This window comes from Lygodium microphyllum, chromosome 23, assembly GCF_053477565.2.
Source record: "Lygodium microphyllum isolate KBCC chromosome 23, Lygodium_microphyllum_v1.1.10, whole genome shotgun sequence".
Classification (NCBI taxonomy): domain Eukaryota; kingdom Viridiplantae; phylum Streptophyta; class Polypodiopsida; order Schizaeales; family Lygodiaceae; genus Lygodium; species Lygodium microphyllum.
The window spans coordinates 7,540,790-7,563,723 of NC_141157.1; the positions used below are offsets into that span (position 1 = coordinate 7,540,790).

At 43.1% G+C, this 22,934-nt stretch overlaps 1 protein-coding gene and 1 long non-coding RNA gene across 3 annotated transcripts in view; one reads left to right on the top strand and one right to left on the bottom strand.

Annotated features, from left to right (window-relative positions):
- The window catches only part of LOC148015847 (ABC transporter G family member 36-like), a 33,823-nt gene continuing 10,889 nt past the window's right edge, over positions 1–22,934 (bottom strand). For both annotated transcript variants that reach the window (XM_087663799.1, XM_087663800.1), the window contains 5 exons: positions 2,050–2,183; positions 1,732–1,959; positions 1,459–1,630; positions 1,094–1,348; positions 1–1,011 (listed from right to left, as the gene is read on the bottom strand). In XM_087663799.1, coding sequence (XP_087519925.1) covers positions 730–1,011; positions 1,094–1,348; positions 1,459–1,630; positions 1,732–1,959; positions 2,050–2,183 — 1,071 coding nt within the window. In that variant the 3' untranslated portion in view covers positions 1–729. The remainder of the gene's footprint in view (positions 1,012–1,093; positions 1,349–1,458; positions 1,631–1,731; positions 1,960–2,049; positions 2,184–22,934) is intronic.
- LOC148015848 (uncharacterized) overlaps positions 350–22,934 on the top strand; it is a 27,968-nt gene continuing 5,383 nt past the window's right edge. The window contains exons 1-2 of the long non-coding RNA XR_015688040.1: positions 350–485; positions 2,028–2,118. This is a non-coding gene — a long non-coding RNA (uncharacterized LOC148015848). The remainder of the gene's footprint in view (positions 486–2,027; positions 2,119–22,934) is intronic.

Sequence of the window (22,934 nt, forward strand, 5' to 3'; positions counted from 1 at the left end):
TTGTTGCATGTGAAGTGTGTTAATTGATTTCTTTGCAGCAAAGGGATCTCATTTGCTCATCAAAACGTAAAGTACGTGAAGTGTAACTTTGCAAGCAGTGGCATCAACTGCGTGAAGCGTTATTCGCCACGCCCGCAGTAACTTTAAGTGTCTCAAAGAGATACATCTTTTGTGCGAAACTGTGACAAAAAATTGGGGTGGAGTGCTTCTTGCTTTTGGGGGTGTCACCTTGTTGGCCCTGCTCACTAGTCATGCGTATAGGACTGTAGCATTCCTCATCTGATTGTCGCCTTGTACCCGTCGGTTCTTTACAATGTTTGATTTGCAGATACGCTGCTCTCTCCGGCATGAAACTCAGCTGATTGTTAAGACATGAGAAGTCAGCTTATTATCGTCGTTGTCAGCGGTTGAACGAAGAAACAGGGTTAAGCTAGTGTTGCTGGTCACCGAGTTGCAGAATCTGTCTAGCTGCTATACAACGCCGGGTATGTTGTACCATTTCACATTCGTGTCTGAAATCCAGCATTACTGTCATGCATTTAGATATTTGAATGCCACTGAAGAACAGACTTGCACAGCAAAATGTTGAACTTAGGGTAGCTGAAAGATGCCAAGGCCTTGATGCTTGGAGTGGTCTCTTATGGCACACTCTCATCATAATCACAGGCAAAGTGCTGATAGCTTAATGCTTGAAGTGGCTTTTTGGACAAGATCCATCACACATACTTCTCATCTTCGATGGAATTTCAGAAATCTCAGAGAGAATGCAAATATTAGGGCAAAGAAAAGGGGCAGGATTATAAGCACTCCTGCAATTGTACCTAAGAAGTCCTCATGGAAACCAAAAGTAAAGCTTAAATAATCCTTTAGCTCTTGATATACTGTGTCTCCTTTAGCATTATCCACCTCAATCAGTCCAGATTCAGTTCCGTATTGGGAAGTGATTAGGCCATTTACAGTCCATGCAGTAGGACACAGCCAATAGTACCAAGTCCACCATTGAGGTAAGGCCTGCACAAAGGATCACAGATTTTAGAGGCAGGGAAAATAACTCAAGGTTGGAACTTAAGTGCGTATCAATGGTGAAACTTACTGGTCGAGGCATGAGAAATCCGGAGAATAGATTGAATATTGCATAGAAGGCTGAGGCCACTATCGCTGCCACATGGTGGTTGGGGGAAATGGCTACAGCCATCATCCCGTAGTATGTAAAATATAAGAAGGTGCAGAACATTACAAACAAAAACCACAGAAATTTATACAATGTCCATTCAAATCCCATCATAGTGTAGACAGTTGTGGCATACAGTATTGTCTGTGCTAATACATAGGGACACTCAATGATCACCTGACATTGGAAGAAAATGTGTCAGCCAGCAAGGATTCTCAGAATATGTGAAATGTAGTTGAGATCCATGGAGAACTTGCAATTTTCATGACTTGAAGAGGTTTGCTCACCTGAGCCAAGGCATATGATGTTGTGGAATACATTCCAGCTGCTTTTTCTTTGTAGAAAACAGTGCGCTCAACTGAGATTACCGGCTGCACTGTAGAGCAGTTGTTGATACCTAGAAATAAAGTTGAGCCATACATGGCACCCATAATTGAGAGAAGGTCCCATTGATTCTTTCTGTTTGAACACCCATGACATTCCATAAGTTAGATTACGCTGCATTTTGTGCAAATTATGATGGAAACTCAAATGCAAGTTGCACTGATGGCAGTACTCACATTTTTGTGCCAAGCTGCCAGAAAATGGTACCAACCATGACAGCCAACATTAGTGTAAAAGAGAAACGGACCAAGTTATATTCTGGACTGCGCCAGTAAGTCAGATTCTGCTTCCATAATAGTATCTTAAGCTGCCCCCAAAAAGTTTGGCAATACTGACTGGAAAAGTAGGGATCCTTCGTTCCTGGATCTGGGCTGTTTAATCTCTTGATCATTGCTCTGTTATGCCTGTAAATGAGCACCTTGATTTTGTGGTCCTAACTTTAGTGGATGACATAGAAATGAATGCCATATAGTGTTCTTGGAGGGATCACTTACTGGGCCAGAGAAGATCTTTGATAAAGGACAGCGAAGTCAATACCAAGTCGCCGCTCTGCTGCAACAGAGGTAACCTCGAGCATCCATGTAGCTGGATTAAGCTTTTCTTTCATTTTTGTAATCCCCGGAATAGCCTGTAGATAGTTCAACAAGCCATTATGTGATTCATGAATGAGTCAGCTCCACATGCCACTGTTTGAACACATCATTTTCTTAATTCTGAATTGGTCAGATGCATGGGAACTAAGTGATGCCCATTACTGTCTGTGCATGGGAATTCAGTGATGCCCATTACTCTCTGTGCATGAGTTCTTACTGTGTTTTGTTGTTGTAAAGGTGGGGATGTGCCATTCAAAGATGGAGTGTTTAAGGGGGTTAGTAGAGCCATTTCCATTCTATAGTTGTTTGAACTGCCTTTTTCTTTTAACTGTCCAGCTTGGGTGCTTGTGTCAGAGTGCTGCAATATGGAAGCGGATGCATGGGAGACTGTTCAGAAAATGGAAAGTAGAGACCAGGGAGGAACTCTAATGATAAATGCTGAATAATGAATAATCAGGGCAGAATCTGTAAAAGAGTTTGTGTAGCTGTATCTCTCTCAGAGAACCTCACAGTGACTGGCAAGATCTCTCACTAACAGTCTGAATACTGATGAACCACACAAACAGGCAATAAATGCACGGTGGAATCAGCCAGATCGGACCTTAAAATGGGCCAAGACACTGAAAATAATAAAATAATCTCAGAAATGCTTCATGCTGAAGAATCCACCTTGCTGTACGTGGCTGACTGCTCATATGGATTAAGAGCTGCATCAAAATTTTGCTAACACCAACACTCTGCCAAGAACGAGCTGTTCAAACTAAACTGGTCAATGTGGTGGTCTGTCTGGTCAAATTGCCCACGAACATTGATGCATACAAGAGATGAACCTCTAACACCAGGGTTCTGAGCAAACCCCTTTGGCCACCAATCTAGCCTTTTGCTTGTCCAAGGAACTGTCGCAATGATATTTTGTTTTGAAACCCACTTCACTCCAATGACTTTGTGTTTTGCAGGTCTTGAAACAAACATCTATGTGCCATTTTGCTCAATGGCCTCTGATTCCTACTCCATGGCTCTCTGCCAATGAGCATGCTGCATAGCTTCTCCAATGTGTCTCTCTAAGGGTGTGATGAGCCCATTAGAAAGGAGGCTGAAACTCCTCCCGCTCCACTATATTTGGAACATCCATTGGGTGGGAAGGCGGTAGTGATGGATCATTCTCCACTTGAGCCTCATCCCCTGATGCCTGGTATGTGCTGGCAGTTGTGACCACTGCTTGCCTAGATCTCCAAGAATAGGGTGCTCCCTCCTTTGAAGTTGAAACTCCATGAAGCATACGCTGGTGCTAGTGTAGACGTCTCGAGCCTTTTGATCATACAACTTGTATCCCACTGGCTGGGAGTTGTAGCCCATGGACAAATGCCAAGATGCCTTTGGATCCATCTTCTCTTGCTCCTTTTTCAGGATGTAAACATGTGCATATAGAATTGAGCCACTTGTTGGAGGTAAACTTGCTGCAATTTGTTAGATCTAATGGCCTTTAGCTTGCACCAAGATTGTGTTTCATCAAAGATTAGTTAGTCTAGAAATAGGGTGAATGCCCTTGACTTCAACCGCAAAAAGAAAGCCCATGTCATCTTGCTAAAATGATCAACGATAAACATAAAACACTTGCTCCCTGTTAGGGACTCTTGTGTATAGGCCTACATAAATCCGTGCGTACCAACTCATGGATTTTTGGCTTTCTGCTGGGACGTCTTATTGGGGAATGGAATCTTGCTGCAACTTCCCTTTGATGTAGGATACATAGGGTATTTGGCTTAGTCAGCCATAAGCTAGGTTGTCATGAGCTGCCTTTTGAAGGTACTTGTGGTCGAGGTGATTGAACCGAGCATACCATAATTGGGCGTGCGATTGGGAAGAAAGGAAATAATAGGAGGGAGCTGCTATGTTCTTCAACTTGTAGACACCATGCTCTAGAGTTAGTATCAAACTCAACTAGCACCCCTAGGCCATAGATCTTACTTACTAACAAGAGGTGAAGGCAAAGACCAGGCACGTAGAGTACTTGTGATATGAAAGCACCTCCATGTCCATTTGGAACAATTTGAATCTCTCCAATGCGACGAGCAGGAATTGAAGAACTATTGGTGATGAAGACATTGCCTTGCATCAAATGTAAGTGCTCACTACCTTCCTTCGACAGAATCATGTGATGGGAAGCGCCACTTCCATGATCCATTATTGAGCGAAGGAAACCATCAACATCGCGTCCTTGGAGCGTGATGGCTCCAAGACTTCCAAATGTAGAAACATTGATGACGATGAAGCAATTGCTGCTCTTGACGACTTGGAATTCTTCTTGAATGTCTCTAGTGAGCTAAAATATGTGTTACATGCTGATTAGTCTCTTAAACAACCCCAAAACATGCTTATTTAATGTAAAAATCCTAGAACAAGGAGTGGTTCGAGAGAACTAAAACAGGGAGAGGTTCTAGACTGTTGAGAACCAAAACTTTCTATAAATAGGCATTCTATCCTCCATGCAGCCTTAATCTTGTTTTTGTAGATTGTACACGATAGAGCTTTGCTGTCTACACCCCGTTTGTGGAGGATTCCTCAGCCAGAGCTGCCCATCATCACCCTCCCATTATTAGGCACCTGCTGTCCAGCCATTCCACATAGTTCGTGACTATCTTTAGTCCTCTCTTTACTATTGTCAGCCAAGCGACTGTTGCTGATCACTCCACTGCTGTTGCACAGCCAGCCATGTTAGCAGACTGCTGTGTTTTCAGGCTCCAACTGCCACCCAGCCATCGACTCTCCTCCAGCTATCACCTTCACTCCAGCTGCTGTGTTTACTGATTTTGTCTCCTCTCCAGCTGTTACCATCATCACTACAATTTGCATTGCTGTCTTCTCTCTCTTGACAGCTGTGTTTGCTGCATACTCTCTTCTGCCGGTTTGGCATCATGTTTGACTTTCCCAGATGCATTTACTGGTGTCTAACACCTTTTCCATCGTAGACTCCTTTTTGCTGTAATGGACGCTTAAGTAAGGACAACCCTTGGTTAGTATGCAAGGCTAGTTGAAGTTTCTAGAAGATTCTAGAACATTTTAGAAATATTTGCATCATCACTTATGTCATCACTGATGTCAACATGCTATGTGTTAGAAGCATGTCATGCCACGTGTTGATGTGTATTTGTGCCATGTGGCATCCTCTTGTAATGACATCTGTCCCCCTTAACCTCTCTAGGCTATAGTATAAATAGGGGTCATGGGCTACAAGCCCTTCAGTGTGGCCAACACTAGTTGTGAAGCTCCTGCAAGGTATGTCCTCTTCAAGTTTATGTCTTGTTTTAGTCTTGTCTTGTAATTAAGCCACGCTCTTGTGAGCATTCTCTTGTAATTGAGTTATCTCGCTATCAAGTTCTAGTTCAATTTCTTGTTCAAGTTTGCTCTGGTGAGCATTCTCTTGCAATTAAGTTCTCTTGTAATCGAGTTATCTCGCAATCAAGTTCTAGTTCAATTTCTCTTTCAAGTTCTTCTCTTGTGAGTTGTGAGAGCAATCTCCTCGGTCTCGAAGAGCACTTGTTATGTCCATAATAGTTTGGCAAGACTGTCCTACCACGATTTTGCTGAGTTGTGGAGTCCAATGATGGAAGGTATTGTTGCTTCTTTACAAAGTATCTAGCAACAAATCCAAGAGCTTCAAGAAAGTAATGCAAGGCTACAAGTAAAGCAAACACAAGCTTTGGGCTTAGCTGTGCAAGATCTACAACGATAACTTCAAGAAATTCAAGAGAGAAGCCTATATCAAGCCAGTGGTCCATTAGCTGCTGTTAGCCTTCATGATCGACATAAGGAAGAACCAAAGGTCAGTCTTCCATAGAAATTTGATGGCACAAGGTTAAAATTCAGAGGCTTCCTCCAATGGGTACGATTGTTTATATGTATGCAACTAGATCATTACACATTGGAGAAGTAGACAGAGTAAGAGTAGCTGAAACAAAGATTAGAAATCTATGCCAAGGGTCGAGACCTCCCTCGGTATATGCATTAGAATTTCGGCAACTCACATTGATTTAACATGGTATGAGGATTATTTTGTTAGTTAATTCCTTTGGGGGCTGAAAGATGATGTTAAAGATCGTTTGCTCACCATACCAAAGGTGTATACACTTGGTGAATTTCTCTCTTAAGCAATTGAATGTGACAACCGCCTATTTGAGAAGACAAGAAAGATGTTGAGGAGCCACTTTGAATTCGAACATGATAAAGACTTTTGAAGACCCAACCATCCAAGAAGTCCAAGTATCTAAGGCAGAGCCTATGCAAATTGATATGACACGGTTCAAGCCATTGGCAGCTCAAAAAGAAAATAGGCGGTGCATTAATAGCTAAATATTGACTCAACAAAGGAAGGATGAGAATTCATGTCGCCACTACTCCATCATTTTTGGGAAACATTGATGTCCAGCCTTAGTAGCAACCATGGGTCTCCTTCTATTTGCATATCCAATGTTTAGCTTTATATTACCAATAAAGATTCACCTGGGTGGAAGACAGATAGACAAACAAGCTTTGTTAGACTCTAGAGCCACAACATGCTTCATGGACGAGAAATTTGTAGAGCAACATGGTATATAACTTCTAAGGAAAGCAAAGTTGGTATGTGTAGAAGTAATTGATGGTCAACCTCTTGCTTTGAGAGATGTCAAGTATGAGACTTAACCCATAAAAGTTACCTTAAGGAGTCTTGTATCAGATATAGCCTTCAATATCATCCATTGCCCAAATAGTCCTGCCGTTATTGAGTTGCCTTGGCTAAGATTACATAACCGTGATATTGGAGGTCTAGAAAGGTGAACCAAGGCAAGTGCAAAATAATAAAAGGAAGAAATCTCAACCAATATACATTGGGGCAAAAGTGTTGATGTGTCGAGCAAAAAAACATCCATCCTTTTTGATTTATGCAATTCCAATGGAGAAGCCAAAGGACGAAAGCTTGGACACACTTCCACCTCCATATGCAAAGTTTAAGGACGTGTTTGAAAAGAAGAATGCAGATATGCTATTGAAACACCAATCTTATGATTGTGCAATAAATCTACAAGAAGGAGCCCAACAAAGCCATATCTATATGTTGTTTCAAGATGAGTTAGTAGAGCTCAGGAAATATATTGATGGGAATCTTGCCAAGGGATTTATATGTCATTCAAAATCTCTAGTTGAGGTGCTCCAATTCTCTTTGTCTAGAAAAAAGATGGATCCCTCTGTATGTGTGTAGATTATAGAGGACTAAATAAGATTACTATTAAGAATTACTACCCTCTTTCCTTGATTCAAAAACTCCTTGAACGACTTGGGAAAGCCAAAGTCTTTACCAAGATAGATCTTTGCGGCACTTACAAACTTGCCATGATAAAGGAAGGTGATGAATGAAAGACGGCTTTTTGCACAAGGTATGGGCATTTTGAATATGTTGTCATGCCATTTGACCTCATGAATGCTCTAGTAGTTTTTCAATATATGATGAATGATATCTTTTGAGAATACTTGGGACCGAGGGTATGATTCCATCTTGGTGGTGGTTGATCGATTCACAAAAATGGCACACTTTATCCCAACAACCAAGAGTATCAATGGAGAAGGGACAGCAAGGCTCTTCCTAGAATAGGTATATTGGCATCATAGGCTACCTAATGATATTGTCTGTGATAGCAGATCCCTGTTTATATAGCAGCTCAAGATCCTTCTGGTGTAGATGATAGTATACAGGAGGAGGGAACAATCTTTCTGGTAGTCCTAAGCTGTAGGTGATAGGTTCCATGGCTGTTTGAGCAGGGCAGCAGCAGTTTTTCAGTGTTTCTCATGATGAAACTCTAAAATTTCTCTCTACACAGTGTTCTCTCTCATCCCTAACCATTTCTCAAGTTATCTCAGTATTTTCTAGCAATTTGAGCCATCAAAGGGAGAGATTTCAGTAATCTCTGCTGTAAACCCTAACTCACTGTAGAAATTAGGGTTTTGATAGCCGCCTCTAGATGTTGCTTAGAATTGAGAGTCTAGGACTTGAATTCCAGCAGCTGAAATTGAGGAATTTCAAGGAGATTTAATAGGCCAGCTAGCCAATTTCAGATTTGGGGTTGAATTTGTCTTTCAAAGAGTAGGGACCAGGGTGAAGGCCAATTCCCAAGCAAACCAAGGGGCAAATTGGTTTGGAGGCTTGCTGGCTAGTTCTGATAGTGAGAAGCACTTGGATTAGTGGAGGAGATCAGAGGATCTCATTTGTACTCCTTCCATTGGCAATATAAGATAAAGAAATACTACAAGGGGCGCCAATTTTGGAGCCAACTAAGTGTCCAATGTTTGAGATTAAAGTGGTTAAGTAAGCGTTTTCAGTCTATGTGAATTTTATGCTTGTTGTAGTTAGTACTTAAGTAGGGAATCACCACCCTTTCCAAGAAGGAAGGTTAGTTTCAGATCAAACAAGCTTAAGAGAAATATAAGAGAAATGCAGATAAGCTTTGCATGCAATATTCATGATACAAAATTGGAGATCTAGTTTGGTTCTTCGATGTGATCTATGTTTTTGTCGCTCCTCCCATAAATTGAATTATCAACGACTTGGGTCCTTTAAGATTCTTGGCGAAGTAAATCTAGTCACTTGTCATCTCTAGCTTCCCCAGTCCATGAAAATCCATCTTATATTCCACATTTTAGTCTTGGAGCCATATTATCATATAGCTAGTATCCCTGGAAGAATACCAAAGTCATCGCCTCCAATCATAATTGAAGATCACCAATAATATGAAGTAGATTAAATCCTAGATTCAAGAATTTCAAGAGATAAGTGTATAGTATCTTGTTCATTGGAAGATGTAAGTGAATGAACATGGAAACGGGCTTTACATCTTCAAAGAGCTCTTGTTAAGGTTTGCGAATTTCATCTTTAACATCTAACCAAGTCAAGCCCTATTCAAAAGCATACCATTGTCCCTGATAGAACTTAGTGCTAGAAGGGGGGGGGGGGGGGGATAATGTAACAGACACTCAAGCAAGGACAGACCTTGGTTTGTATGCAAGCTGGTATAACCTTTGGTTCCATGAAGTTTCTAGAAGATTCTAGAACATTTTAGAAGATATCTACATCATCACTTATGTCATCGCTGATGTTAGCTTGCCATGTGTTAGCATGCATATCATGCCATGTGTTAATGTGCATGTCATGCTATGTGGCATCCTCTTGTAATGACTTGTGTCCCCCTTAACCTCCCTAGGCTAGAGTATAAATATGGGTCATTGGCTACAAGCTCTTCAATCTTGCCAACACTAGTTGTGAGGCTTCTGCAAGGTCAGTCCTCTTCTAGTTCTTGTCTTGTTCTGCTCTTGTTGTGTATCGAGTCACGCACATCTGAGCATTCTCTTGTGATCAAGTTATCTCGCAATCAAGTTCTAGTTCAATTTCTCTTTGAAGTTTTTCTCTTGTAAGTTGTGAGAGTAATCTCCTCGCACTTGAAGAGCACTTGCTATGTCCATAAGATCCCCTTCCATCAAGTGCACCTCATTACACTCTATACCACACCAAGGGGTTCTTCACACATAGGCATAGCTTTTAGGACCTCTCATTTCTCTTATGTAGGTGGTGTATATGTGATGGAGGCTTGTCCTTTGATACATACTTTCGGACTATCTCTCCACAGAGACAACATCAAGTACGGAGCATTTGGTACCACAATTCGCCTCTATGGCTTTATCTAGTGGACACTTGCTAATCTAGTTGACATTTGAATAAGGCTTATGTGTCCTAGTGCCGCTACCTCCACTAGAACCTTATGGAAACATTCATGTTCTAGTGCCTTTGTATAAATGGGCACTCATTGGATATCCATCGCCAATTTTTGCCTACCCACCTCTTGCTTCTATTTCTTTACCTTCTCCACCGCCACCACCTTACACGCACTAGGAGGGTACCTATCTTCTTAGACACCTCATGATTCTTCATCCTCATCAATCAAGCATGCATTTAATGATAAGACTCGTTTAATAGATCTAACAATACCACTTTGTCAAATCTGATGAGAGATCTCCTTGACTCACAAAACCTATGGGATATTGTGTAGAGGTTGAAACCCCAACGTGATCTCGTACTTATTCCATACGAGGTGGTCCGCTCATGGAAGGCTAGGAACATCTCCGCTATTGTTGAGTTGATGTAGGGCTTATTGCTAGAGTCTCATTCAGAGCTTCAGCACTTTGACTTAGCGTCTTGAGTGTTGTGAATACTTGACTAACTGCTATGCGGCTCGAGATAGGACGACTCGCATAAATCTAGACAATGAGTTTTAGAACCTCAAAATCACTATTGGGAATGACTTGAAGATCAAGTTGGCAGAGTATTGGTGACTCCTCGTTGAATTCTCCACTACAAGGGCTTCTAATTCTCCCTAATGACCAAGTTATATTGTTTCTAAACAAGTTGCCAAGGAAGTATTTCAACTTTGTGTAGCGAGTGATCTCACAACCCACTATGTGCACATTCTATAAATTTGAGTGTCAACTACTACGTTACGTTCGACTGTTCAATTAGTTTCATGGGGCATCTCCTATAGAGGGGGCTCTTGTTGCTTCTTCCCCAAAGGGGCAATAAGGGAAGAGCAAGGAAACTCAAAATTCCACTCTGACTCAAAATCAATCTAGCGAGACTCAAGGGAACACCCAATCATCTCTCAAATCCGGATGGCAGAATGTATTGAAGAAAAATTGGTATTGTCAACATGATAAAAAAGCTAGCCACTTTCATGATGAATGTTGATCAAAGGCTGGCGGCGCATGGCTAAAACCCAAGTCCCAGACCCTTGCCTCTCAGTCGAGCAACCCCTAGCAGAGAAGGAAGGGTGGTAGCAATCAATCTCAATGGAGAGGTTAGGCTCACACTGCCACCATAGTCAACAATGTTCTCAATGCCAAAGGGCTTGTCTGATTGGTTTGTAGAGGCCTACATTGTCTCTATAAAGACATTTGAGGATGTGGGTCTCATTCACATCTGCGCGTTGCCTTCCAATGAGGTGATTGCAAAGATCCACTCGTCACAGTGAAGTACTTCAGCTACTCCTTGGATTGTGGATAACGGAGCTACTCATCATATGACCCCGCTCTCGAGCATTTTCATCTCCCAAGCCCCTGCAACCAGAATAGTTCGTGTCAAGAACAACTCCTCTAGATTCAGGCTCACGGTCGCATTAGTTTTGCCATTGACCATGCCCTAGATTGTAGTACATTGGATGATGTATACTATGTCCCCTAGCTTGGGTTTGAAAATTTTGAAGGGAGAGATCGGTAGTGGCAGCTAATGGGTCCTTGACATGTCCTTAATTCCCATGTGGCTCCACAATTTGACATCATGATCTCATGGGTCCTTGACACATTGTTAATTGCTCCATGATCTGGCATCATGAGCTTAATTTTTGTACATTAATTAATTGATTAATTGATTAATGAATGAATGAATTATAACGAGAGAGGTAGTAATTTTGACGATACCCTGAAACACATTCTGGAACACTTTCTATATGCACAATTTGCAATGAGGCATAGCCTAGTGGCTTGTACCATGTGACAAAGTTTCTTTTTGAGCCGATAGCCGAGGGCTTCGAGTTCCATTGCTTCTAGGCTTTAGCCATTGCATGAGAGCCTACAAACATCAAGTGTCTCTAGCATTTTCGCTTAGGACATCTCGGATATGACTCTCTTTATGAGCTATTATGTCGACAAATAGTGAAGGGCCTTTCACACTTGAAGGTCTTGAGATATATTTCTAGCATGTCAACTCGGAAAATGACATTGTATCTCATTTCCTCAATAGTCCATACAGAGAGTTGAGTCTCCTTTGAGATTGATTCATGTTGAAAAACGCACTTTATTTCTTTTTGATTGTGGACTGTTTCTCTAGATACATATGGGATTACTTTCTTAAGAATAAGTCAAATGCTTTCACATATTTTTTTTCTTGAGTGTTGTTGGCTCGTAACCAGACTAGATGTCGTGTTGGTTGCATGAGAAGTGATAGTGGTGACGAGTTTACCTCCTACAAGTTCTCCGAGTCTCTATTGGAGAATGGCATCTCCCGCTAGCTCACCTCTACTAACTGTCCCTCATAGAATGGAGTCAGTGTGTGTAGGAATTCGACCATCATGAACATGGCATGCTCTATGTTGATCATAACAAAGCTCCTTGATTGTCTATGGCTTAAGGCTGTTAATATCTCGTTGTTCGTCCTCAACTGATACTTGATTGCGGCTATCCCTCAGTGGACTCTACAAGGCATTATTTGGCGAATGGCCAATAGTTTTCCACTTTAGAGTCTTTGGGTATTGTGCCTACGTGCACACTCTTGATGATCACATAGGAAAGCTCACTTCTCGAGCTGATCTCTTGATCTTTGTAGCAAGAGTCTATGGTTTGGATCCTTGGATGAACAAGGTGATTGTTAGGAGAGATGTAGTTTTTGATGGAAGGGATATTGTGCAGTATTTTGCATTGGATTTTGAGTCGATTCTTCATCCTACACCATCTGATACTACCTATTGAGCTAGGACTTCTTCCGGCTCATGATGCAGTTGGAAATTCTTTCACTCCCAAGCACCCTATGTGAGGTCTGTTACCTTGTTGGTACCAGTAGACCATGCGAGATTCAAGGATCCTTCTATTGGATTTCACTCTAGAGGGCTCCAGAAGACGTGTCTGGCTTGCACCTCAGGCATCATTTGCATTGCTATTAACGATTGATTACATAGCGCATTTTGAGCCGGATAGTTGGCTAGAGGCTCTTCAACATTCCCAATGGCGAGAGACCATTGAAAAGGAGCTCGAGAGTATTGACTGCAATGAGACTTGGACTTTGGTAGATCGTCTGAGTCACAAGAAAGTCATTGGGATGAAGTGGATTTTTCAAACCAAGCTAAAAGTTGATGGAACTTTAAACAAATATAAGGCTCGCCTTGTAGTACAAGGGTTTTAATAGAAGCAAGGCATTGACTATGAAGAGACCTTTGCTCCTCTTTCGCGGTTGACATCATTCCGTTTGTTGGTTGCGCTAGCCGCTCACCACGGTTGGCGGATTTATCAAATGGATATCAAAAGTGCCTTTCTCAATAGTATTTGGAGGAGTTAAAGGAAGTAGCGTGGTCTTGGTTTTAGAGGATGGATGAGTTCTTTTGAATTACGGATACCATTCTATTCCTTATGACTCGAACTTCTATGTACATATCACTTCAGAGGGGGTCAACTACATCTTGCTTTATGTAGATGATTTATTGATTACTGGTTGAGATTCTATTGCCATAGTGGAAATTAAGGCCAAGCTTTATGCTACTTTTAAGATGTCAAGCCTTGGTTTGTTGTTTTATTTCTTGGGGATGTAGGTATTTTGTTTTGAGGGTATTTTTGTATCTCAGCAGAAGTATGCTCTTTAGCTAGTGGAATAGTATTTCACTGATCATACACTACTTGTAGCCACACCACTTGATCCCACTGTCCACTTGTCTAAAGATACCCCAGGACAATCCTTTGATGAGTATACCTATAGATCTATAGTAGGGAAACTTCTTTGGTTGATTTATACTAGGCCTGATTTAGCTTACTTAGTCAGTCTACTCACTGCTCAGTTAGTATTTCACTGCACCTCACATGTTACATTGGATTGCTTGTTTGCATGTTTTGAGATATATTTGGTGTACGTATGCTTATGGCATGGCTTATGGTTCTGGTTTATATTTGCAGGGCTACACTGATTGAGATTGGGTAGGAGACCCCGACACCTAGCATTCCCACGACGGCTACCTTTGTACATTGGCATGGCTCCCATTTCTTGGTCAAGCTGTAAGTAAGAGACAGTGGCGGCTTCCACGGTTGAGGGTGAGTATCGTGTGTTGTTTGATGGTACCATTGAGGTCATCTACTTGAGGAGTCTATTGGTGGCGCTTCATTTCCCTTGTGACTCTCCTACCATTGTGACTGTGACAACCAGAGTGCCATTGCCCATGCGGGCAATCCGATCATCACACCACAAACGTAGCATGTGGGAGTCCACTTCCACTTCACAAAGGGAGCATGTTGAGCTGGGTAGTATACGGCTAGAGTTAGTGCCATCATTTGACAACTATGCAAACATATTGACCAAAGTGGTCGGCCGGTGTTGCAGTACATTCTACCTAGGATCAGCTTGAGTACACTCTCTCCTACTTCAGCTTGACAGGGAGAGGGTGCCACACTTCAGCTTGGATTAGGAAGGTTGCCACTTGGCAAAACTTCCCCATGTAAGTGCAGAGAAGATTGTTGGGGTTTGGAGAGGGCTCATTCTAGCTGTGAGAGAGAGAGAGAGAGAGAGAGAGAGAGCTCGCCATTGCTGTTGTAGCAATTCTTAGGCTAGGGAGAGGGGGTGATTGATCCAGGAGGCCTTCTAGTGGGAGGTGACAGCATGGAAAGGTAGTTGGGCAGCTGGCCACAGCCCAATTTGGGCCTTGAGACTGCAGGCGACAGCAACAAACCTTCTTTGGAGCAGGGCAGCGACAGATCAGATCAGATTTTCACAATGAAACTCTGAAATTTCTCTCTCTTCATCATTCTCTCTTGTTCCTCACACTTTCCTCAACATATCTCAGCCATTGGTAGCATATTCCAGCCAAATTTGATGGACAGTAGAGAGAGGACCTAAGCCAAAGATTGAAGGCTTAGTACAGTGAAATCAGCAGTTGGAAATTTGAAGCAATTGCTAGAGATTTGAGAAGCCAACCCATCCCAATCAGATTTGGGGCTAGATTTGACATGCCAATGTTCAATTGAAGGTCAAGTCTTGGGTGAAATCAAGGAGCAAATAGACAAGAAGCTTGTTGGTCATTTGCGATAGCAAGATGCAATTGATGGAATCTCAATGTATTCCATCTAGATTGCAATACCAGATAAAGAAATGCTGCAAGTGCCATCAATTTTGGGCCAATAGGTTGTCTATTGTCCAAGTTCAAGTGGCAATGTTGCATTTTCAGTTTATGTGAATTTTGTGCTTGCTGTAATTAGTGCTCGATCAGATTTACCACCCTTGTCGAGAAGAAGGCTAGTTTCATGGTTCCATTGCTTGGATACCATCAATTCCCTTGGCGGGCTTGAGGCACCTGATTGGAGGTTAGAAGCTTTGCTCTAGTGGTGAAATTGTATCTAGTTGACCAATTACAGCAAGGATGTCTTCTAGCAGTGATGATGCATCTCAATTTGAAAAGGCACATAATGAAGGGGAAAATGCAATGCCTGATCTTGGAATAGGCTCACATCAGGGATATCAAGAAGAAAATGTGCATGTTGACAAATAAATACTAATGACTAGCAAGGAAGTGAAGAATATGATGACTCCTTTAAAGCTCGATTAAGGACAGCAATAGACATCTTTGCCCATTGGCTAAGGATCCACAGTTTGAGAGTTTCTGAATTCTTCTTAGAAGGACAACAAGGGCAAGAAGAAGATTTCATTCTTGAAGGCTTTTGAGACAACAAGAAGCTTCCATTGAACAACCAACATAATCTAAAGATGCACCAAAGGTTGGTGATGAGCAAAAGCAATTAGTACCAGTGGGGCAAGGACATTTTGGTAGTGCCAATTCAATGGGTTTTGGATAGCTAGGCATGCCTGCAAGTATGGGGCAGCCAGGATACTTTGGTAGTGGTACTATTTTTTCATGCTATGGTGGGCCAAGGATCGCATATAGGTATGTATGGCACAACTCCTTATGGTATGTTGTGCAACAAAGTCCAATGTATCCTAGTATGGCTAGTGGAATGCACAACCCCATGTATGGTAGCATTGGCATGATGCGTGGGCACAAAGTGGTATGTATAGTAATGCATCTATACCCCCCGGTGCTTATGGAGCTCAAGGGATGAGTATTGGTCATGCGAATGCTTCTTATGGTGCTGGTCATGATGTATATGCACCAAATGTACCCTTTTTGCTATAGCTAGTTTATAATAACTTGATTCCCAAAGGGGCAGCAAAGGACTATGAATGAAGGTGGAAAAGGGGTGAAGTTTGAGGCCTTCAGTGGTGCACAAGATAGGCTGAAAGCTTTGACTTTCATTTAGTTGTTTGATGTAGCCTATCGGGGAGGCAACTTCACTGAATCCTCAAAGATTCGAAAGACAATCACTTTCTTGAAGGGAAATGCATTGCAGTGATGGACCACACTTTTAATGCAGGGTAGAGCATTGTCAACATGAAGCAAATGTTTACTTCAAATTGGTTGATAAGTATTTTGGATGTGGATATTATGACAGCTTGGAATAAGCTAGATGCAACTCAATGCAAGAATTTGGAGCAATATAACAAGAAGTTTTGGGAGGCATTGCTGCTTATGACTTCTTGCTATCTAGTTTCCCTTGATGAGCAAGTTGAGAAGTATGTTTGTGGGCTGCGAAAAGGAATCAGGGATTTTTACATTAAATCCATCGTGTCTAGTATGTAATAGCTCATAGAAACAACTAGTACAATTTATGGTTTGTTGTGTGGGAAAGATTTGGGCATCCAAGACATGGATGAAAAGTCGAATAAGAAGTTATCAAAGGTTGAGAAAACGGGCAAATCTGAAAGCTGGGATGAAAAGAAGCAAAAACAGCAAGAAAAGGGTTGGAAAATGGTTGCACAATGTAGGGAATTAAGGGGTTGCAAATAAATGTTTTGTTTGTGAACAGGAGGGTCAAATGGCAAAGGATTGTTTCAATAGGCAGCAAGCTGGAAATTTTGAAAATCGGGGAGATTCCAAGGGAAAGAAGTCCAAAACATATGTTGGTTTGGTGCCTGATGTAGTTAGTGATGATCAGCCCAATGATGATGCTACTGAGCTGTGTAGGGAATGGGAAGAAACTAGAGATCAGCATGCATTGATCTTCTTTGATAATGGGGGATGAGCCAACTTTATCTCCATGGATATGGTAGCCTATCTAGGCATCAGAGAGGATGAGATGGGACCCATGGGAGAAGTTGGTATGGTGTGTAAGGGCCATGTAGAGCTTGTCACAACACTCATTGGGAAGCCTTGCTTACATATATAGGGCTATGTGGACAATGAAGAGTTTTTCATTGCACCACTTAAGGGTTATGATGCATTGCTTCATATGCCTTGTGCCAAGTGTGCATGTAGCTATTGACTTGCGTGCTAAAGTGATTACTATTCAACATAAGGGCAAGGCCCATATCATGGATATAAAATTGAGAGAAGAATCTATCCCTATTATATCGGTTGTTGCTATTTTTAATGTAATGAAAATAATCTTTGAGTGTACTTGGTTTTCACCAAGGATAAGGATAATAATGAAAATGTTAGAAATTTGTCTAAATTGAATTGTTTGGGATGTCTTTGTCAATGATATCTTTCCATCCATCCCATTGTTAAGTGGATCCATTGTGTTGGCCTATACTAATAGCTTAATAAGGAATGTATCCCATAAAGGATTAATAGCTACAAGGTTTGCACTCCAAGACAATGTTGAAGACTGTAATTACAACAATGGTGAAATAAAGACAACAGTATACGCCAATCCAACTGTGGGCAAATAGCCAAGAAAGCAAGTTCCCACTGCCTGGAATGTCCGAGCAGCAACTAGAATACAGAGAATGCAACTATTAGTGACTAAGCACGGACCACCAGTATCAGAGACTATCATGACTCAAAGTGTCAGTAAACCATATATCTCGTAAGCGTATATATAACTGACAGTGTTGATAGAGGTAAGTACCGGTGTCATCAGAATCTGAATAATGAATGCTGGGTTGAGCCACCAAACAGGCTATAAATAGCGCCCAAAAAATAGAAAATCCCAGCACCAGGTTGGCTGCATTTAATGCAGCTACTGCAGGAAATCTAGCCAACTACACAGCAAATCTGGCCGACTGCAGGTGCTGATGTGGCACTGATGTCCGTACTGTCCAGCTGTCTAGGAAATGACTCTCTAACACCCCCCCTCAGATCCTGGACGGATCAAAAGACTGAGGGATCTGGAATGTTGCCGAAGAAGAGCCTAGGGAAGCACCTTTGTAAACAAATCTGCAAGATTTTTTCCGTCTTGCAATACTCCACATCAATGGTCCCATCCAGAAGCTTCTCTCGAGTGAAGTGATACTGGATCTCAATGTGCTTCGTCCGGGCATGGAATACTGGATTCCGGACCAAGGCAATGCAACTCTCATTGTCGCACCGCAGAAGAATAGGACGACTCTGGGGGCAACCAAGCTTCTCCAACAATCTCCGAAGCCACACAACCTCACATGTGGTGGAAGACACAACCTGATACTCTGCCTCAGTAGAAGAAAGGGCTACTGTGGGCTGCTTCTTGCTACTCCAAGAGATAACACTTGTACCCAAGATAAAACAATAGCTTGTAGTAGACCATCGGTGGTTCACATCTCCAGTCCAATCCGAGTCACTCCAACCTGCAAGAACCAGATCTGTAGCATCTGTACCTGCGGGATAAGAAATCCCTAAGTCAGAGGTCCCCCTCAAATACTGACGTATCCACAGGGCAGCCTACCAATGCACCTGTTTGGGTTCTGTCATGAACCCAGCCAAAAGACCCACAGCAAAACAAAGATCAACACGAGTGTTGAGAAGCAAATCAAGGATCCAATCAACTGACGGTAGCGTGAAGCATCCATCACGGGAGAATGTGAGTGTGAAGTGGCCTTTCAATTCGGATCCATAGGAGTAGTAATGGGCTGACAAGTCTCCATCTCAAAAGTCATCAAGAGCTCCTGAGTGTATCTCTGCTGAGAGATGAAAATTTCCCTCTGAGACTGATAAATCTCATGACCCAAGAAGAAATGAAGAAGCCCCAAATCCGTCATCTCGAATGCCTGATGTAAGGTTGTCTTGGTCTCTCGGACCTTCTGTGCATGATCCAGTGTCAAAATCAAATTATCAACACATAACACGAACATCACACGACCAATCTCGGAAGGGTATACATAAAGCTACGGATCGGCCTTGGAGCGCCGATATCCCAACTTCGACTGAAGAAACGAGTCAATCTTCTCGTTTCATTCACACGGAGCTTGCTTGAGACCATACAAGGCCTTCAGCTTGTAAACTTTTCCATCCGAGGATCCAAAGCCAGGAGGCTGCTCAACATAGATCTCCTCTTGCAAGTCACCATTCAGAAAGGCTGACTTCACATCCAATTGATAAACAGGCCATCTCCTATGGCCAACCAATGCAAGAACAACTCGAATAGTTGCCATACGAGCAGTGGGAGCAAAAGTATCATGGAAATCAATGCCTGGGCGCTGAGTAAAACCTTTAGCAACAAGGCGAGCCTTGTGCTTGTCCAAAGAACCATCGCTAAGATACTTGGTCTTGAAGACCAATCACCTTCTCGTGAGAGGGACGAGGCACAAGGGACCAAGTGCCATTCCTCTCAATAGCCTCTAACTCGGCTTTCATGGCCTTCCACCAACGATCAGACTGCAAAGCCTCCTTCACTGAAGTGGGCTCTCGATCCTGCATAACACGGGTCAGTAAACAATAGTTGAAGCAGACAAGCTCCGAAGAATGTGCCTGGTTCCTCAGTGACCTCCGCGGTCCATCCTGTGGTTCCCACTCCTTAGGGACCCCCTTGATCCCTGAATCTCGGAGGGTGTCACGGGCCCAACGAGGAGGAGGACGAACCTCTCCCCGTCGCTCTCCATCTGTTGAAGACTCAAGAACATCCACCGGCAGAAGCTCCTTGGGGTGGTCGGTGGAAGAGAAGACTCTGAATCGAAAGAAGAATCTCCATCAAGAGGCTCTGGCTCCAAAGGAATTGTCTCAGGAGCCCAACTCTTTCCTAGATCTCCAAGGACGGGGTGCTCCTCACCCCCCTCTGTGGCCGAACCGCACATCTCGGCTCGTGTAGATATCCCGCTTAACGGGATCAAACAAACGATAACCTTGGGATTGGGAGCTATAGCCAATAAAAACCTGTCGTCGGGAAGCCGCCTCAAACTTATCACGCTGCGTCTTCGGAATGTGCACATAAGTATCACACCCAAAGATCCTGAAATAAGAGACATCAGGCTTAGTCTCGAAATAAGCCTCAAAAGGTGTCATCCTGTCAACGGCCGAAGTGGGAGATTGATTAAGGATGTGAACTGCGGTAGCCACTGCCTCAGCCCACAGAAACTGAGGTGTCTTGCGGTGCTCCATCATAGTGCGTGCCATCTCGATCACACTTTGGTTCTTCCGCTCCAAAATGCCATTCTCTTTGGGGAGTGTTGGTGTTAGTAAACTCCTGGTGAATGCCCCCTATCTGCACAAAAACGAGCAAACTCATTAGACATAAATTCACATTCCTTGTTTGAACGCAAGGTCTTCAGTTGCCGGCTAGAATGGTTCTCCTCAAAGAGAAGCCAATCCTTGAAATGAGAGAGCCTCCGACTTCAAAGTCAAGAAATAGGCCCAAGTCATCCTGCTATAGTCATCTACGATCAACATGAAGTATAAGCTCCCCTTCAGGGACTTGGTCCTCATCGGGCCACAAAGATTCGTAGATACAAGCCCGCCTAGAAGCTTTGTTGGGAATCGCATCCCGATGCAGTTTTCCACGAATGCAAGACACACGACTGATGGCACACCACTATGTCCGGCAAGCCTCGGACAAATGACCCTCGCGACGCCTTCCGAAGGTACTTGTAGTTTAGGTGGCCCAACCAAGCATGCCATAGCTTGGACTGTGTCTGAGACGTAAGAGGAAGAGAAGTAAGAGCTGAAGAAGACTTCAATTTGTAGACTCCATTCTCCTCATACCCTGCAGAGAGAACCTTCCTCGATCCACGATCAAGGACTCCAACAGTATCATTGTCAAACTTCACCAAGAGGCCAAGAGCACAAATCTTATAAACCGAAAGTAAATGATACCCCAATCCTGGCATATGTAACACCTAGAGGTGTGGGTACCACCACGTCCATTTGCAATAAGCTACATCTCACCCCGTGCAGCAATAGACACAGAAGAGTTGTCTCCAATGAGAATCTGCCCACGCGAAGGTCGCAAATGGGCAACATCAACAAACGAAGGAGTCATGTGCTGTGAGACACCACTGTCCACAATCCACTCTCGAGCGTGCGGAGCTGTCATCGCAGCATCAGAAGTTGTCGGTGTTGAGTCCAATGACTGCTAAGTGTAGAAAAGCAGCTGACGAGGGTGTAGCCACCGCTCCAGAGTCCTTCGTGTTCTTCATCTTGGTATCCTTCTTGTCTTTGTCGGGGCAATCCTTCTTCCAGTGACCGGTCTTACCACAAATACGGCAAGTTGATTCCTTCTCCTTGTCCTTCTTGGATTTGTTGTCCTCCTTTTGGTCCTTTCCCTTCTTCCGAGAGGCTTGACCAACCAATGCCTCTGATTTGGAAGCATTCTATCCTTTCAATTGTTTCTCTTGGTTCAAGACCATAGGAACCAACTCTTTCCACCAAAGAGTCGACTCCTGCCTTGAAGCAATAAGAGCGGAATAAAAAGTACCGAATCGTGGCGGCAATTGGGATAGTAAAGTGATATCCATGTCTTCGGAGGAAATAGGCTTCCCCACATTTTGAACCTGCATCTAAAGGTGCCGAAGCTTATTGATGTGTTCCCGAAGCGAAGAAGACTTATTCACGGACAAAGTCCACATCTGCACCTTCAAAGAAACCCTCTTCATCAGGGTCATCCGGTTGTTCATCTGATCGAGCTCCAGCCATATCTCACGAGCCACCGTCAAGTGCTGGATGTGAGCTATCAGAGTTGTGGTGCAAGACAGAAATAGAAAAGATCGAATCCTGGCATTCAGTTTGTCCCAATGAGATTGGGCCTTGGTCAAATCCGCACGAGCATTGGAAGAGAGTTTGGACTCATCCCTCACCGAGGGCCTGTTAATCTCCTCCATCACCAGTTTTGCCAAATCATAAGACTCTAAAATGGCCAACATCATCACCCGCCAGATGCGACAATTGTCACCATCAAGCTTTTGATCTATTGGAAGAGCCGGTAGGACAGGCACCTTCCTATCCATGATTGCATGGAACTCCAAATCAGTCTCTGAAGACATGTTAACCTGTAATACTTGCACAAACGCAAAAGCAAACCCCTCTAACTGTAAAAACGCAACCTTCTAGGACTGATGCCTTTGCTGCCCAAATCTTCTTCACTTGCCAGAGGCGATGAAAAAGTTTAATCTGCAATGGAAGGCCTCAAACGCAGCCTTCCTCACCTACGAACAGCAATAACCTGCAGCAAATTCACCGATTAGACTCCTTTCCTGCACGCCCACGCTCGCTTCAGCCCTGATCTAATGCGCAGCCCTCTCGTGCACCCTCGAAACTTGGAAACGCAGCCTTGTGTCGTGCTGAAATCTCCTCTTCAGATAGGTTCAGCCCTCAGTCAATCCATCTTCACCGCTCTAATACCATGTCAAAGTGCAGCGATGCGGAAGCGTAGGACAAAGATTGAGAGAGAGTGAACATAGAGAGAAGAGAGAGAGAGAAAAGGAGACGGTGTAAACACAGAAAATCTGCGGTGTAATATGCTGTATAAGAGTGCAGAAATACACAAGGAGGCAGAGGGAATATCTGCGTATGTCTCTAACTTGATGACCTCGATCTCCATCAGCCCAAGCACAGTTTGTCTCAACCAACAGATCTTCAAGATCAGAATCTGAATAATGAATGCTGGAGTGAGCCACCAAATCGGCTATAAATAGCCGAAAAAACAAAAAATCCTAGCACCAGGTCGGCTGCATTTAATGCGACTGCAGGAAATCTGGCTGACTGCAGGTGCTGATGTGGCAC